The following is an 18,583-nucleotide window of genomic DNA, read 5'->3' as shown; positions in this document are numbered from 1 at the left end:
TCCCATCTTCAGAGCTTCCAGGCTACCTGGAACCTCAAGCTCCCTTTGGAGTCCCCACACATCAGGATATAGCTATTCAGCTTTGGGGGGGAGGGGGAGGCTGGAGGGTATCCCTGGCTTCTTGGCAAGACTGGGCCCTATGGGTATGAGGATGCGGCTGGCACGCATCGCGCACCAGGCTTCCCATCCCAGGTGCCTTGGCTTGGCACCGAAGACAGGAGCCCCACTCCGTTATACTTTCCTCCTAAGACTCTGGGGCTCAGTGGAGGCAAGTGTCTCTCCTCCTAACCTTCCTCAGACCTCGGGGCCTGGAGGCTGGGCCGCTATCTCCTCCTCTAAGACCCTGGGTTTCCAAGCCTTACAACCCAGGTGACACCCTGGGACCCTGATTTTCACCTTCCCCAACTTTGCTAAAGGACACTGCACCCCTCCCATGCCCTCTGTCGAGGACGGAGCAGCTCAGACCTGCAATCACAAATTCCGAAGGGCCAGGGCCTCCACCTTCCCGTGGACTCCAAGTACCAGGGTCGTTCTTCGGTCTCTTGGGTCTACCTCTGCACCAAACAGCTGGCTCGCGCCTCTTCACCCCTGTCCCCACCCCAGCTACAACTCTGGGATCCTCTGCTCTTCCTGAATTCCTTCCAGCCTCCCAAATCCTCACCCAGCCAGACAAAATGGGAGCAGGCCCCGCACCTCTGGGTAGAGGTGCCCTGGCTACCCCCACAGACCTGTGCCTGCCCTCAGCCACCCCTCGGCTGAGCCCTGCCACTGCCCACCAGGCTCCTTGACTTCTTTGGCCCACCCTCCTCTTCTGTTCTCCCCCTGATTGTCTCCACCTTCTCCATGGTCCTCTGACCTCTGACCTCCCCTTCCTACCCTCCTCCTTACTCTCTGCTGGATCGTGAGATCACAGGAGCCATCAGAACAGTGTCCTCGGGGTTCCTGTTGTGGCTCAGTGGTAACAAACCCAACTAGCATCCATGAGGACTCAGGTTCAATCCCTGGCCTCGATCAGTGGGTTAAAGGATCCGGTGTTGCCGTGAGCTGTGGTGTAAATCACAGACTAGGTTCGGATCTGGCGTTGCTGTGGCTGCAGCGTAGGCATCAGCTGCAGCTCCAATTTGACCCCTAACCTGGGAACCTCCATATGCAACAGGCGCAGGCCTGAAAAGACAAAAATGAATACATAAATAAATAAATATTTTTTTTAAAAAAGAACATTGTCCTTAACCTCCCCACCCCGACCTCCACCTCCATCTAAAGTGGGGAGGGGTCTCCCCCACCAAGGTGAGTCCTCCGAGCCCCTGTCTGTGCTCTGCCTCCCCCAGTGCCTGGACTCTGTGCTCTGTCTTCCTCCTCCAGTGGCCTCCTTCTCTCCCAGTGCCTTCCCTTCGCATGTACACAGCCCCAGTCTTCTCCCATTTAAAAGGGTGAAAATGGGAGTTCCCGTCGTGGCTCAGTGGTTGACGAATCCGACTAGGAACCATGAGGTTTCGGGTTCGATCCCTGGCCTTGCTCAGTGGGTTAAGGATCTGGCGTTGCAATGAGCTGTGATGTAGGTTGCAGACATGGCTCGGATCCTGCGTTGCTATGGCTCTGGTGTAGGCCGGTGGCTACAGCTCTGATTCAACCCCTAGCCTGGGAACCTCCATATGCCATGGGTATGGCCCTAGAAAAGACAGAAAGACCAATAAAATAAAATAAAGTAAAATGAAAAGGTGAAAATAAACAAAGCCGCTCTTGATCCCGCATCTCATTCCAGCTGTGGGTCTGCATCTCTGTGTCCCCAGGTGCCGAGCCTCTAGACCCAATGGTCGGCCTGCCACCCCGTGGGCCCCACTGTCAGGATGGAGTTTGTCCTCGTTGCCTGAGACACCATGGACGCTCTGCAACCTCATGGAACTTGACCCCTCGGGAGGGCCTGACCCTGTGGACGCTCCCCCTGCCCACAACTCTGTCCTTACCTTCCTGGCCCCTTGTCCTTGGACAACCCTTCCCCTCCCAGGGGCCTCTTTCCTCCACATGCCCCTCGGCTAATTCCACTCACCACCCCAGCTCCCATCCCTGTTTACCCTGGTGGCTCCTACTTCTGACCCTCCCGCCCAGGCCTCTCTCCAGGATTCCAGACCCAAAGCCAAGTTCCCACGGGGCACCTCGGTTCGCATGTTCCACAGGCTCCTCAAAGCCCATGGGCCCGTCCATCTCCACACTGTCCTCCTTCCTCATCAGCATCTTGTTAAGCAGAAAGCCGGGCACGCATCCTGCCTGCTCCCTGACCTCCTGCCACACCCAGTTCTTCATCAAATCTGGAAGAAGCTGCCTCCTAACGCTCTCTTAAAGGACCCACTTCCCTCCATGCCCACTGCCAACAGCCTGGTCCAAGCCGCCATCCTCTCTCGCTGGACACCCGCCACCGCCTCCTGACGGCTCCTTCTCCTCCAGAGCTCTAGCCCAGCTTCACAATGCAGCCACAGGACCATTCAAAACCAGGACTCTGTCATTCTGCTCTGCACAGCAATCCTGGTATCACTTCCCCTCCGTGCTGGCTTCCAAGTTCCCAGCACCTCCTGACCCCCGGCCCCCTTCCCCAGCCCGCCTCACCTTGTCTTGCTCTCTGCTCAAGATGCAGCCTTTCCTCAGCTGTGGGCCACCTGCCTCAGAACCTTCACACAGGGGACCCCAGGCTACATGATCCCTCACCCCCTTACAGACTGTGCCAACTCTAGCCTATCCTTCAGGCTTCGTGCAATGCCAATGCCCTCATCTGGGCACCTACTCTCTCCTTCCACACCCAGCGGAACACCTGCCCCCAACATGCCTCACCCACAACTTCCAGTCCCTGTTTCATCGTGTGTTCACTGCTTGACTCTCAACTCAACTGGGCCTGTCTTACTCATGGCTCTAACCCCGGGGCCTAGCCTGGCACTAAGGAATCAGCACTGAGCATTGGTTCATAAACCACCAAATCGCAACCCTCCCCATCGCGTCCTTGGGTCCCTCCCTCCACTGACCTCTGACATCTGTGGGAAGAGGCTGATGGCCAGTGGCAGGGCCAGGCCGAAGGCTGCCAGGCACACGAGGCTTTGCACAGGGAGGAGCAGCCGGGGGCGGGCCTGCAGGAGAGCCGTCCTGTTGGGGGAGAGAGAAGTGGGGAGACCCATGAGATGCAAAGTGAGGGTGAGCTGGCCGATAGCCACCATGCTGGATCCCAGTGAGTCCCAATGCCAGCCAGCCCCATAGCTCAATAGCTGTGCAGGAATTCTGTCTTGGGGACCGCCCTCATTGGCAGCCCTCTCCCCAGGCCTTGCCCCAAGAATATGGCTGGTTGAATTCTTAACCGTAAATCATAAATGAGCACTTGTGTATCCAGCCCTGGGCAAAGGCCACATGAGGAGGAGCTGATGGAGGAGGCTGTCGGGCCCTGTTCCTGTGCGGGGAGGGGAAGGGGAATGATGCAGGGACACAGCAGAGGAAGATGGTTCTTGAAGGCAGCGCATATCGAAATAGTGAACAAACCACACACACATTCACACACCGCATGCACGAACACGCACACTCGTATGCATAGCCGGGAGGGGACAATCCTATATTACCCCAATGACCACCACTGCACCTTCTATCCAAGAGCCACAGAGAGAGGCAGTGACCTTTCCAAGGCCCAGGCCAAGGCCAAGTCCGCAGGAGGCAGGCAGGGCGGCAGTCTGGTCTCCCCACAAACGCTATCACTGAGCTGCTGCAGATCCTGCCTGAAGGACCCTTTGCCAGCTTCACTGCCAACTCACAGCTGGCACCTCTCCCCATGGCAAACATCAGAGGTGTGATTCTTGGGTGAGACAGGGTAAGAAAACCTCCCTCCAGGGCCCTGGGTCCCTACCCCATGACAAAATGGGCTCTCCAGAGTAGAGGCCACCGCAGCTAAGAGCCCACCTCTACTTTGTCACCCATCAGAGTGTTCATTATGTAGAATCCACCAGGCTGTGGTGAAGACCACCAGTCACCCTACTTGGGGAGGCCTGGGGTGGGACGTGCCAACAGGATGGATTATTTGCCAAGGAATGCTGGGTGGGCACTCATGCTGGCCTTGGGAAGTGCTGACCTTCACTTGACCGAGACTGAGTTGAAGAAATATAACCAGGGCTCTTGCCCCTGCCCTCCTGGAGTGGGGCCACTATGGCCACAGGCAGGGGAGAGGCCCTCCTGGAGGGCAGGCCTCAGTGCAGGGACAGGCCAAGCATGCCACCTTCACCTCCTGGGACACCAATTCCAAGAGCAACCGGCTCTAAGCTGACAGCAAAATTGGGAACTGCACTTCTCAAACTTTAGTATCTAGGCAGCTGGTTAAAAATGCAGACTCCCTTCCTGTGGCTCAGCAGGTTACAAAGCTGATTAGTATCCATGAAGTGGTGTGTTCGATCCCTGGTCTCGCTCAGTGGGTTAAGGATCCGGTGTTGCCATGAGCCGTGGTGTAGGTCAGACACGGCTCAGATCCTGCGTTGCTGTGGCTGTGGCGCAGGTCGGCAGCTGTAGCTCTGATTCGACCTCTAGCCTGGGACCTTCTATAAGCTGCAAGTGCAGCCCTAAAAAGCAAAAAAAAAAAAAATTAAAAGGCAGATTCCTTTACTCCTGAGAGATCCTGATTCAGTTGGCACCATACCTGGGAATCTTCAATGAGTCTAAAACAGGTGATCCCCAGACCATGGTTCTGGGAAACTCTGGCCCAGGATGTACCTGCTGAGGTACCAATAAAGGTCCAATTCCTTGTATTGTTGTACAACAATAAATGTAATAAAATTCATTGAATAGTTAAAAAAAAAGATCCAATTCCTTGTAAATTCTATGCAAGTATAAGACCTGGACTCAGTAAGTGCTCAGTAGGTGTGTGAGTATTGCTGCCATTGATGGGGCAGGAAGTAGGGTGGGTCCTGGGGACTGGGCTGGGCTGCAGCCCTCCCCACTGGCCCAGACCCAAGATCTGTCCAGTTGTTGGTTTAAGCCTGAACTGAGCTCCTGGGGAGGGGAATTTCCAGAGGATTAAGAACAGTGGGACGAAGTTGCCTAAATCAAGTCGGGCTGGCCTCTCCTCTGTCCAGGGCCCCCATGGTCTCACTTTCTTCCAGGCGGGCCTCACCCCTCCCCCCTTCCCATGGACTCAGCCTCCTGGGCTTCCATGGGAGTCATGGAGGGGGTGGGAATAAGGCCTGAGATCACTGTCAACTCAGATCCACTTCTCCAGCAGGACCAGGAAGTGGGTATTCCTGCCCCGGTGGCAGTGGCTGGGATCTCAGTCCCTGAAGCGGGGGGAACCAGAGCACAAGGGAGGGGACAGGAGAATATGGAGTCCCTGGAGGCACAGCCCCAAGGGGCGTGGAGGGAGGTTCCCTCCCTGGCAGGTGAGGGGCAAGCCATGGGCTCTTTCTGGTGGAGACACTGGACAGATCCCTTCCACAGCGGGCGTTGACCTTGGCTCCTCTCTCCGGGTGGCTGGCTGAAGTCCCCAAGGTGAAAGGGATCCAGGAAGCTCCAGGCCTGGGCTCCCCACTCAGGAGGGAGGCAGGCTCCAACAGCAGCCAAGGGGAGCCTCTGAAGTCCCAGCCCAGGCGGGAGAGTGAACACAGCAGGACAGGGGGAGGGGAGGAGGAGAGAGAAATGGCAGGGAGGAATTGGAAAGGCAGCTGGGGGAGCTAAAATATGCAGATGGAGAGATGTGCGAATGCCTGGGAGAGAGGAAAGACCCGGAGCGCAGGGAGAGAGGGAGGCTGGGGAGCGGCCTCAGGCACCACCGCCGAGGGTGTGGCCTGAACCTCGGCCCAGTGGAGACCCAGCCTGGGGGCAGTGAACTCCAGGGCCAGGGCCAGGGTCAGGGCTGCAGGGCATGGGGAGAGAGTCCCCACACCTGCCTCTGAGTTGGGGGTGGGGACCATCAGGGGGCGGGGCTTCTCTCCCAGCCCTGAGTCTAAAACCTGCTTCCTCTGGATGATGAAGCTGGAGTGTGAGCCCCCCCTCCCCCGGAGTCCCCTGGAGTGAAGGGCCTCAGTGGGCAGGTGGGTGCAGCCCGTCAGAGGAGCCCAGGAGCTCTCAGAGGCTGGGGGTGGAGGCTCCTCGGCTTCTGACTTGAGACTCTTTTCCTGGCGGTCTCAGAGAGAGGGACACCCGAAGAGCCCTCCACCGCGCCTATCCTAGCAGGAAAGCCGGGGCCCTTGGCTCTGAGAGCCCCTCCCCAGGGGAGACACTGAGGCCAGGGGTGAAGCCGGCCCAGCCGCGGCCGCCACACAACAGCTTGTCTCCCCATTGCTGTGCATTCCCTCAGCACTTGGAGCGGTTTTAGTTTGCGCTCCATTAATTTGCAAGTAGGCTGCTTTGTAAGCGTTCTTTTGTCTTTCTTTCCCTGGCTGTCCTGACTCCCTCACCCAACAGGGGCTCCCCCGAGGGGTGGGGCTGCCTCCCCCAGCAGCCTCATCAGCAGAGGCCCTGCCGTGACCACCCTGCCTGGAAAGGCTGTGGGTGCCAGGGACCTCCTGGATGGTGCAAAGTGCCAAGCTCTAGCAACAAGGTGGTGAAGGGGGCAATTGTTCTCCAGGTGGGAAACTGACCAGCCCCGCAGGTCAGTGATGGAGCAGGAACTCCTCCTAGGAGTCTTCATGGAAGCTGCTCCCTTCCCTGCTCTCCACTGACTTCACATTCTGGTAACTCCCCCCATTTCCATGAGGCGAGTTGTATCTTTGAGGGCGAAAACTGGGTCGTGTTCATCTTGACATTCCCAGGGATCCCAGGCTGGACTCCCCAGGGACCCTCCCTGGGGACCCTCCCACGCCGAGCTTCAAGGGAAGGACCAACCGAGTACAAGGCTGCCAGGAGATCGATGGCTAACCTGCCTCTACTGCCTGAGGGATTTCTTCAGACCCTGAGCTGAGCCAGACACAGGGAGCCCAGAGTCCAGGTAGAGTTCAGGCCAGGACATTCAGAGCTAGAACAATCCTAGCCCACCTCCCATGCCTCCCAAAGCTACGTTTAAGTCCCCAACCAATGGGCTCCACTCCCGCAAACTCAGTGCAGGTGTCACCAGGGAGGCAGACCATACTTTTCCCCCAGCAAATTCCAGAGCCTTGAGGCCCTCCCTTTTTCATCTGCCCTGTGGTCCTCTGGTGGGCACTTGCAGTCACTGGTATTTGGGGACAGCCTCAGGTCACCAGGGAGATGCATATGCAAGGTTCAGGGGCGCAAAAGCCATGGCTTCCCAGGATTTCTGTTTGCAACTTCCACGAGGAGATGAATTTTCTTAAATCCCAGGGTCCCACACGCTGTCCCCTGCGCAGTACCCACTTCCCCCTTCTTCTAGGGGAGAAAGGGGTTACCCATCCCTCAGCTGGACCTAGGGCCCCTTATCAATGGGCCCAATGAGCATGATTTCCTTCGGTCAGGTTGGGCTCTTCCATGTCCACACAACAGGCCTGCACCTTGCCCAGAAAGCCCTCTCTCCCCCCAGAATCCTCCTTTGCTCTCAGACAGCTGCAGTCCCCTTCCTCTGGACCAGTCCTCCCCTGAAGGTCATCTTGACCTTGTTCACACACTGCTGGGTCTTACAGTTGACCTGTGTGTAGGTCATGCCCTCATCAAAACACAGTCTTTCTGAGGTCAGGCCCCCCAAATCTGCTCTTCTCCTGTCTCCATGCAGGCTGGAGGACCCCAAAGACGTGCTGATTATGAGGTGTCATCTGAAAATCCAAGAGGCAGCCAGTGTGATAGGAAGAGCCAGCTTTGCTGCTGTATTCCTGAGCCATGCCTGGCTCTGCCCCTTCCTAGTGTGTGACTATAAGCAGATGCTGTCACCTCTCTTTGCCTTCTCTTCCTCATCTGTAAAATCAGGGTACCATACTCACCTCACTGCACTGTTGCGAAGGTTAAGAGAGATCATTCATTCACTCAACACACACTGAGCCTCCACCATGTGCCAGTGTGCCAGGAACTATGCTAGATGCTGTACAGGGCAGTACACAAAAAGTTTTACCTGCCTCCATGGAGATGACATTCTAGTGGACCAAAGAGATAAGATAGATACACTAGATGAAGCATCTCGGATACTGATAAGTGCTGTGAGCGGAAACAGGGCAGTGTTGACGGGGTAGGGAATCACAGCAGCTGTTATCTCCGTGGGATGGTGGGGGGAGCTCTTTTGGGAGATGGCACTGGGGCAAAGACCTGGCTGAGAAATGACTGGGAGGAAGTAGGTGCTTAGTAAGTGTTAGTTATTATTATAATTCGTTTTGTGGGAATAAGAAGGTCCCCAAACTGGGGAAAAGCCCCTGCCCCAGGATGCTGGATGGAGTGTCCCCAACCCTATCCATACCCTGCACAGCCCCCAAGCCCATCCCTGCTACCTTGAGGAACTCCCTCCCAGGCTGGGCCCCCAGGACCTGCACCAGACCTCCAGGCTTTTGCTCATCTCACTCCCCTGACCCAGAACTCGGTCGCTGCTCCTTATCATCCCCCTAGATTGACCCCAGTCCTCAGGGCCTGCCCAAACCTACCTGAAGATCAGTCCTGCTTCCTCCCTTCTCTCCTCAGCCTTTCCTTTCAGCAGTAATTTGGGCTTCATGATTCACTTTCACCCTCATTAATTATAGAATCATTCCATCATTGTTCTTCTTCTTATATCCCCTATTTCTTTACAGTCAGGACACGGGCGTTCTCAGAACAGCCCTCGGAGGGAGGCAGGGAGGTTAGTACTATTATTTTGTAATTGGAGAAATCAAGACTCAGTGAGGTGCTGACTTGCCTCATGGCAGATGCTCGAAAGGGGTGCACTGGCTCCCAGGCTACTCTTCCTACCGAAATTCTCAGACTCTCTTCGCCCCGCCCTGCTCTGCGCACTAACAGAGCACATGCGCACACACGCACACCCCAGAACCACTGGCTCCAAGGCAGGACCAGCCTTGTCTGTCTGGACAGCACCCCCAGCACCCGACCCCGGGGCTCTCACGGGATGATTCCAGCAGCCCTGCCAGGGAGAGTCTGAACAAACCAGGGTCCCTGTCCAGGGCCAGCAGGTTCCCCATCCCACCCCCACGATGGCCTCTGCCCTGGGCCCCAACTCACTTCTCCAGCATGGACATGACGATTGGAGGTAGCACCAGAATGGGCATGGGAAGAACCACTCGTGTCAGCGCCGTCTCCAGCAGGGCCTGAGGGCCAAACAAGAGGCTGTGATGAGCTGCGGCAGTTGGGGGGGAGGTCCTGGGGAGGGGAGAGTCACCTGGCAGCAGACTCCACCCCGGAGCCCCCAGGGGTGTGTACCCTGCTAGCACATCTGGCAGAATGGAATAATTCATGGAAGTGCTCACGAAGCTGTATTTCAAACGACAGAAAAAAAGCCACCCCCATCTTGCCACCACATACATTTGAAAAGAGCAGATCCCTGTCACCTGCCACATGTGGAGGAGGGTTGGCAACACAGATGCAGAGCCCCAGGAAGGGGACTGCCTGCGCTCAGGGTGGCAGGGGTACAGGGGCTGGGGAGGAGGTGTACGGAGGACTCGAGATGCTCCGAAAACAAAGCAGGCGCTGGAAGGACCAGAACCCATAGCTGGGGCCAACCGAGCCGTGTGAGGCTCAGCACCTGAGGAGAACAGGGATTGCGGGACTCCTTTCCTTTCTGACATCCCTCAAAGACAAAGATTTGAAGGATCTTGCATCTCCTGGCTCTGGATGAGAGCCTTAGTGACAAGAGGTCCGTAAGTGGGAAATGCTTCTGCTGAGTATCTGCTGTCTCCAGGTGGGGTCTGCCTGGGGCCTTGCTCCGGGGGCGCAGGGGGGTGCCTGGGAGGTGAGGACTGGTCAAGGCCCAGATCAGTGGCAGTCACTGTGAGAGTCGTTTGTTTAACCTCCTGGGCACCTGGCCCTCAAGAGAAGGCTCCGGCAACGGCTTGTAACCCATCAGAGTCTTTCCCCAGAGAGCAAGGGAAAAATTGAGGATAAGGGAGGAAAGCAGAAGTACTTAGGATTGGTTCCCTGCTGTGTGGACCATGAGACAGAGTTACCTCCCTCCCAGCAAATCAGTGAGGAGGACAGGGTTGGCTAGGAGGTGAGGGGCAGGTGGGAAATTGAGGCCGTATCCCCTCGGATGACGATGGGCTCAAGGCTGAAACTTTCTCCCCGGACCTTGGATCCTTCGTGATCAGCCTCAGGAAGGCCTGGGAGAGCCCCCTTTCCCCCACACTGAGTCTCCTGAACAGGGGTGGGAATGACAGGGGGCCCAGACCCAGTGCCAGCAGCAGAGGATGCAGGGCTGGCCCTTGCCCCTCACAAGCCTTGGACGGCCACAGACTCCCCCTGAGGTCAGTGGGGAGGGAAGGACCAGGACAAGAGAGGGGTCTTCCCACTTCGGGGGCTTAGGGAGAAGGCTGTACGGACAGAGTGGGGCTGGAGGGCCCGCGGGGATGAGGGACAGTGGCTGGAGCCAAGGTGAACGCTTGGCTACCTCCCGGCGGACCTCCTGCCCCAGAACTTGGAGGCCGGAGCAGAACGAGCCACTAATCCCCATCAGGATGAAGGTTGGAAAGCACAGGGAGATATACAAACAGACTGGAATAAAAAAAATTATAATGGCTAGAGTGGGTGAGGCTGGTGAAACCTCAGTGAAGGAGGGCCTTCTTGAAACAAAATATTCTTCCCTGAACCACTCCCGTGGCTTGCTGCAAGCCCCAAATCCCTCCACCTTGGCCACACTCCCTGGTGAGGAAGCACCTGCCGAAGTGCCTATTAGCACAGAATGACAAACCATCGTGCCCGTTGGCAAACTATTCTTTCCCAGGAGGCTGGGAGGGCCCCGGGAGCAGGGCCTCGGTCTTGGGGAAGGGAAAGCTCCAGGGGGCTCTCCTCTGCCCTCAGCAATTAACGGGTCAGAGAAACTGTCCTGAGGGGCTGGGACAAGAGGGACAAGAGATGGGGACTTTCCTCAGTGGTGACAGGAAGGCAGCTGGAGAGAAGCAAGGATGTCCAGAGGGCAGGTGTGGCTGAGGCCACACCTGAGGCCTGGGGCTCATACAGAGGGGGTGGGGGCGGGGTGGGGAGGCCAGCCTAAGAGGTCAAGGCCAGGGCGCCAAGGACAGAAACCCCTGGGGAGTGAAAAAGTTTAGGACACACCAGCCAGAGCCTCCCCACCAGCCCCCGAGCCCCCAGACGACCCACGTGTCTGGCTGCGATCCTGGAGGAGCCCACGAGGTTGCCATCACCGTCCAGGACGTCGATCCCCTGCTCCAGCTCCCCGTAGCGCATCAGGACCACGTTGCAGATGTTGGCGCTGGCTGGAGAGAGAGAGAGGAGCGGGGAGCGGGTGTGAGGTGGGGAGGATGGCCCTCCACCCACCCCGTGGAGACCACTGGCTCCACCCACACCAGGCAACAAAGGTTCTGAATAAACACCCAGCCTGTTGAAACAGCAGGAGAAAGTGTGGTTCTGCTGCCTCTCAGCTTGGTGAGGGATCTGGGGGCCTTGGGGCACCTGGGGAGCAGAAGGGCATATAACTGGGGTAAGGGAGGAAGGGGAAACTGGTCAGGGCTTAGAGCACAGCCGCTTATCCAGGCTGCTTTTCTGTCCTCAGGGCAGGCCCCGCAGGCAGCCAAAGGGGATCCCATGTGCTGGTGGCTGGAGGGGTGGGGCTCTCTGGCCTGAAGTCACATCTCCCACTGGTGCCTGAGGCTTCACCAGCAGCAGCTCAGTCCCTCAGGCTGCCTTTCCGGGCATCCTCTTAAAATGCCAGCCCCCCTCCCCCACACTGAGCCCCTCGCTCCTCAGAGTAAATCAAGTTCCCAGAGATCTGCTTCCCTGACAGCAGGTGCCAGAGCCGGCAGGAACCTCAATGCTCACCCAGCACCGCCCCCTCATCATATGGATGGAAAAGGGAGGCTCAGGGAGGGGGTGGGGGACTTATCTGAGGTCACAAAGTGGGACAGAGCTGAAAGGCTACAGTGCCTACTCCTTTGGGGACCCAGGACAGTTTTGGGGGTGGGCGGTCAGGCACGGCTCAGATGACAGGTTTCCTCCTTTGGCCATGCCTCCCCATCGCAGCTGAGACCCTGGGGACCTGCGCTGGGAGGAGAGCTCCTGGCTCCTTAGCTGAGCACTGAATGCCAGGGTTTGGGGGGCCACCCATCCATTGGTGACTAGCACAGGGAGCCTCCTTCAGCTCCCCTTGTCTGGAATTCACGGGGCTGGGCCCTGGCCTCGGGCTGGAGGCTGACCGGCTGGAGGCTGACCTCACCTGAACCCCACCGCCCAGCTCCAGGATGGAAGCCGGGGGACTTGGGGGTGGTTGGAGGGGTGGGGAGTGGGGGGTGACAAATGTGGAGCCCGCCTGCTTCACTCCTCCCCCAAAAGCGCCTTGCTGTGTTTAAAGTTTTAATTTTTGCTAATTAATGTCAATTAATTTTGTATAATGAGTGTTTAATTTTGGGGAGTGTGTGAGCCTGGGAGCGACTGCAGTTCTGGGCTGTGAACGCTGATTAGCATCAACACCTGCTGCTTCCCCACTCCCTCCAGTGGAGGGGGGGCCCCAGGGTTTGGGGAGCTGGAGGGCGGCAGGGCCTAGTGGGCAGGTGGAGTGGGCGGAGGACCGCAGATGCTCCTGGTGCTCAGGCCAACACGGGGGAGCAGCGTGGGCCAGGGCGCTTGCAGCTGGGGGCGGGGTTCAGCAGGTGAGGGCCAGCTTGAGGCCCCGGGGGTCTCTGAGCCTTGATCTCCGGTTTCAATAAAGTGGGGAGGTGGAATAAACAGAGGGAAGGACCAAGATGCTCTGCAGTCTTTGGAGGAGGAAAGCAGGAGACCAAATACAGCTTCAAAATGTATTTACAGCACATATGCCGTCTCTGAGTAGCTCTCGTGTTTCTACACGACACTCAGTCACAGTGGGAACCATGGGCAGACCTTTTCGGCATCGGTCCCTCCTGTCTCCACAGCAGGCACACTCTCCTGCCTTAAACAGAGGTTCTCAACCGGGGCCGATTTTATGAGACATTTGGCAATGTTTGGAGACAGATTTGATGATCACAACCTGGGGGTGGGGGTTGCTACTGGCATCTCGTGGGTAGAGACCAGAGACACTGCCGAACAGCCTACAGTGCAGAGGACAACCCCCACAACCAAGAATTACTAGCCCAACATGTCAGTAGTGGTGACCTTGAAAAACCCTTGCCCTTATACACATCCAGAGACTATATAATCTGAGGTAAAGGAAGAACAAATTCAAGCCTAGGTTTCAGACCAGCCGGGCTTGGGTTCCGATCCTGGCTCTGCACCTCCCCTTCCTCACTCTCAGAGGTAAGCTCCTGACAGGACCAGGGTCCCCTAGGGCTCAAGGCCCAGAAGGGCCCCAGAGTGGCCTTGGGCAGGGGCAGCTGGCCTGTGTGTTGGTGACTCGCCCTCTAGTGGTATTAGGCATGTACTGCATCCTTCACACCCCTGGGACTGCCTGGCCCTCTGGCACCCAGGAGACTGGACAAAACCATCAGAGAGGTTGCTGGTGGTTTTCTGCCCTGAAGGGCATCTACCACAACCACCACTGTTCCAGAAAGGCAAGGCCACAGGAATGTGGTCCAGGGATGATGCAACTGCTTAAAGCCAGAAGTCTCCAGCTCATTCTTCAAACTCTGCGCCCCCCACGCCCACCCCCTGCCTGGCTTTGCCTGGTGTAAAAGGAACGGCGGCACTTAGGGTCTCCCCAGGATCTCAAGGCACTGGCTAGGTAGAGGGAAGTCAGGGAAGCTGAGACATGGCTAGCCGATTGTGCGCTCGCGCACTTGTGTGGTGTGTGTGTGTGTGTGAGAGAGAGAGACAGACAGACAGACAGACAGACAGATAAAGACAAGAGAGAGCATTGTTCTGGAGGTGATGGAGCTGCCCCAGGCTCATGGTGGCATCTCACCTGCTCTCTGAAACTTCTGAACATGCAATTTGGCTGCTCAGCAGGACAGAGCAGGCCTTTGGTTCAAACATAAAAACCACTCAAGACGAAAGAGGACAAAGCATGAAAGGAAGTGAAAACCCAGCCTCCCTATCCTCTGGGACGCATTTGGGGATGACAATGTTCCCCTCTCATCTAAGCTACCGGGATGGAAAAAAGGCAAAGAAGACCCCGCGAGCCACCTCTGAATGATGGGGACCCCAGGCTCCTCCCTCGGAACACCCAAAGTTCTCACTGCCTACTCAGATGGCGCACACTCTGTAACCACTCCTGTTGACTACATACAATGGCTATCCGTTTATTGAGCACTTGCTATATGCACTGCTTACTAGCTATCTCTGCCTTTGCGAAATGAGAATGCAGCCTCTGAAAGTGATTTCATCTCCACGATCTCTTCCAGAACTTTCAGTTCTGCCATTTTCCTTTCAAACCCTCCTGGAAAGTCCCATTCCAGCGACACAGATGCTGAGAGACTAAGCAAAGAGAGAAGGGGAGAGAGAGAGAGAGACCATGGGCTATGGGTCTCCTTTCTAGCACACCCCCAAGATCTATTATTGACAGTATCAGCAGGTTAATTAAGCAGTCTGTTAGTGATCATGTTAAGAAAGCTGGCACATTTTCAACTCAGATTGACACCATTCAAGATTCAGGCATAACTGATGTTGGAGCAGCGATGCTGGAAGATGTCAGTGGATGAAAGAGAGAGAGGGAGTGGGAGGGAGGTGGGGAGAGAGAGAGAGAGAGAGGTTCGTGCTGATGGTAAGTTTAATGTCAAGTCCTGAGGAAAACATGCTCTTGGCTGCTGCAGATGTTCTCACATCAGACCCATCATGATGCAAAATCATGCAGATGGTGAACAGCTAATGAAGTGCCCGTGTGAGAGGTACAGGGTGGGGAGGAAGAGAGAGCAGCAGACAGAAAGACAAATGTGCAAGAAAGTTCTCAAAAAGAAGACTCCAGGGGAGCCTGCCCCCTAAACTAGCACAAGAACAGGCACACAGATCAGTGGAGTTAATGGTCCAGAAACACCCCCTTCTGCAGGGAAAATGGATTTGTGTTAACGTGGCTGTGTGTCAACTTGCATTCAGATACGGGGGTGGAGCAATGGGCTACTCATCTAGGGAAAATCAAACCCACAACGCCTGTGTTCTATGAGGCCGTTACTCATATTTTAACATTATAGGAGTTCCTGTTGTAGCTCAGCGGGTTAAGAACCCTACTAGTATCCATGAGGAAGGGGGTTCGATCCCTGGCCTCACTCAGTGAGTAGAGGATCCCCCATGGCTGCAAGCTGCCTCATAGGTCGCAGATGTGGCTCCGATCCAGTGTGGCTGTGGCTGTGGTGTAGGCTGGCAGCTCCAGCTCCGATGTGACCCCTAGCCTGGGAACTTCTGTATGCCACAGATGAAGCCCTAGAAAAAATAAAAAATAAATTAAAAAATAGCATTAGAAAAATCATCATGTGTTTTACAATGCATGTGACAGGGGGGACCTTACCTGCTCTCCATCACAACTGCCTGTGCTTGGGTAAACTCAGCCACGTGTAGAGGTAGCTCTCTGTTCATGCAGTGTCACCTCAGCTGCTCACAGCAATCCACACAGAATCTGAACTTAAACTTAGATTCCTAATTGTTGCCTAAAACATCTTTTTAAAACTTACACTATAATGGAGCATGGACATGAAAAGTTATTGTACATGCAGAAAATCGTCTGCCAGATACCAGGCAATGCAATTAAAGGCAGCAGAAATTGCCAAACCATAGATAGCTACCCTAAAGAAATGCTTGCCCATATGCACAAAGAGACATTTACAAGGATGGTAATTATAGCACTGTTTGTAACAGCAAATAATTAGAAACAACCTAAATGTCCACCATTAGGGAACTCATATGGGAAGATTGCCAAAACAAACTTATATGAACAAAGTTACTGAGTATACACAAGATGATCTGCTGCATGTAAAACCCTATAACTGGTACATGTACCCACAGGCGTGTGCATAAATCCTTGGCTACGGTTCTGGAAGGTTCACACCTCATCAAGTGATCCCCTTGGGAAGGAGAACGAAATTTGGAAAGTAGGGGTTATTGAAGGACTTCCACTTGTTTACCCTAAATTTTTCTATACTGCCTGCATTTGTACAAGGAAACTGTAATCGCACTTTACTTGTCTAAAAATTGAAAAGAAAATGTCAAACTTCTTGAAGAAGAGCATAAAAATTTTAAAGCCAGCATGGGTCTTACACATAGGCATCTATAGGTGAGAAACTTCCTAAAGAAGCTGATTAACTTTAAGACTATGTTTTCCTTCAAGTAAAGAAAAAAAATGAAATCACAAGTATAATAAAATGGGAAATGGAAAAAAAAAATCCCAATAATCTTGTACATGCTCGGAAATTATACTGCCAATTTAAAAGGGGCTGAAAAGGAGTTCCTGCTGTGGCTCCGAAGTAACAAACCCAACTAGTATCCCTGAGGACGTGGGTTTGATCCCCAGCCCCACTCAGTGGGTTAAGGATCCAGCATTGCCATGAGCTGTGGTATAGGTGGCAGACGCGACTTGGATCCCATGTTGCTGTGGCTGTGGTGTAGGCTGGCAGCTGCAGCTCCGATTGGACCCCTAGCCTGGGAACCTCCATATGCCGTGAGTGTGGCCCTAAGAACGGATAAATAAATAAATAAATAAATAAAGCTGAAGAGATCAAGATTAGGAGGCAGGAATTACAAAAAAGCAACGGTGGGAGTTCCCGTCGTGGCGCAGTGGTTAACAAATCCGACTAGGAACCATGAGGTTGCGGGTTCAGTCCCTGCCCTTGCTCAGTGGGTTAACGATCTGGATCCGGTGTTGCCGTGAGCTGTGGTGTAGGTTGCAGACGCGGCTCGGATCCTGAGTTGCTGTGGCTCTGGCGTAGGCCGGTGGCTACAGCTCCAATTAGACCCCTAGCCTGGGAATCTCCATATGCCGCGGGAGCGGCCCAAGAAATGACAAAAAAAGCAACGGGGGCTGTGATGTTTAACAGTCGATGTCCAAAGAGAATTGCAAAGTGTGAAAAGGCTGAGATTCGGACTCTGCGGTGCTGAAGAAAGCGACTTGGATTGAATGTGTAGTGAATGCTTGTTGATTCCTTCAAATGCGTATCAAACATTGTCCTCTCCTCTTCTGAAAGGCTATGACACGTACCCTTACATCTAATAACCAAGGCCTCTTACAACTGAGAAACGTAACATTTGATATCTATTTTCCTTATAAGAAAGGGGAAACTGGGAAAATACATGTATTTTACATATATTATATGACAAAGGGCTACCAATACTAACCTATGGAGGGTCATGGTGACTGACTCCCAGTAGCTACTCTACCCCCAAAAGATGCGTCTAAACTAGTTGCAACAACCACCCCCTCCCTTGCCAGTGATTGATTTAGGAAGCCATCCTAGCCAGGGAGGGATGTCTGCAGGGGACTTCTGGGAAAGGTCTCCTCCCATTTAAGAAGAGCTGGCAGACAGAGCCTCTCGTCCTCTGGTCAGCGGTGGGTTTGGATAGGATGTTTGGAACTGCGGCTCCCATCTCACAACCAGGAGGGGAGCTAGGCTGAAGACGAAGCCCCTGGCAGAGCAGAGAGATGGACGGAATGGCCCTGGATGCTTCACTGGAGACTTGACCTCGGTAGAGTAATAAATCCCTTTATTATTATTATTATTATTATTATTTTTAACGGCTGCACCTGCGGCATATGGAAATTCCCAGGCTGGGAGTTGAATCGGACCTGCAGCTGCCGACCTACACCACAGCCACAGCAACACAGGATCCTGAGTCACATCTGGGACCTACACCACAGCTCGTGGCAACGTCTTTAACCACTGAGTGAGGCCAGGGATCAAACCTGCATCCTCACAGAGACAACATCAGGTCCGTCACCTGCTGAGTCACAGTGAGAACTCCTAGATCCCTTTATTATTTAAGGCAGTTTGAGTTGAGGGTTTCTATTACTTTCAGCCAAACACATTCCCAAAATGCATAAAGAGCTGCAACAATTATTAAGAAAAAGTTGCAACAATTATTAAGAAAAAGTTACAATTGAAATCATTGAAAAATATTCGAGTAAAAATTCATAAAAGAAATATTTTTAAATATTTTTAAAAATCAATGAACATGAACTTACTAATAGTTAAAGACAGATTTTTGAGTCTAAGAAAAAAAATCCATCTGCAGGAGTGCTTTATATGTTTTGGAGACTAATCTTCATTGGTTTAATGGTTTACAAATAGTGTGTGGCTTGTTTTCGCACTTTGTTGATGGTGTCTCTTGTCATACAGTTTAACAAAATATGTATTGGTAAATAAGCAATTCTTTCCTCTCTGATATATACTTTTGTGTCATTGAGAAATTCTACCCCTACTCCAGTGCTCTTCTATGTTTCCTTCTGGGAGCTTTAACATTTTTACTTTATACATTTAGGTCTTCATTCCTTTTGCTTTTTAGGGGCTGTACCTGCAACAAATGGAAGCTCCCAGACTAGGGGTCAAATTGGACCTGCAGTTGCTGGCTTACACCACAGGCACAGCTATGCGAGATCCAAGATGCCTCTTCGACCTACACCACAGTGCAGGGCAATGCTGGATCCTTAACC

The 18,583-nt window shown here is 54.1% G+C and overlaps 1 protein-coding gene across 1 annotated transcript in view; it reads right to left on the bottom strand.

Moving 5' to 3' along the window:
• SFXN5 (sideroflexin 5) overlaps nt 1-18,583 on the bottom strand; it is a 132,951-nt gene that overhangs the window by 17,041 nt on the left and 97,327 nt on the right. Inside the window, exons 11-13 of the mRNA XM_003354772.5 lie at nt 11,185-11,300; nt 9,094-9,179; nt 3,012-3,129 (exon numbers count right to left, since the gene is read on the bottom strand). Of these exons, the coding sequence (XP_003354820.2) occupies nt 3,012-3,129; nt 9,094-9,179; nt 11,185-11,300 (320 nt within the window). The remainder of the gene's footprint in view (nt 1-3,011; nt 3,130-9,093; nt 9,180-11,184; nt 11,301-18,583) is intronic.

Source organism: Sus scrofa, chromosome 3 (assembly GCF_000003025.6).
Source record: "Sus scrofa isolate TJ Tabasco breed Duroc chromosome 3, Sscrofa11.1, whole genome shotgun sequence".
Taxonomy (NCBI): Eukaryota; Metazoa; Chordata; class Mammalia; order Artiodactyla; family Suidae; genus Sus; species Sus scrofa.
Note: the sequence above shows the minus strand (reverse complement) of the source record. Positions and strands in the feature narration are given on the sequence as shown.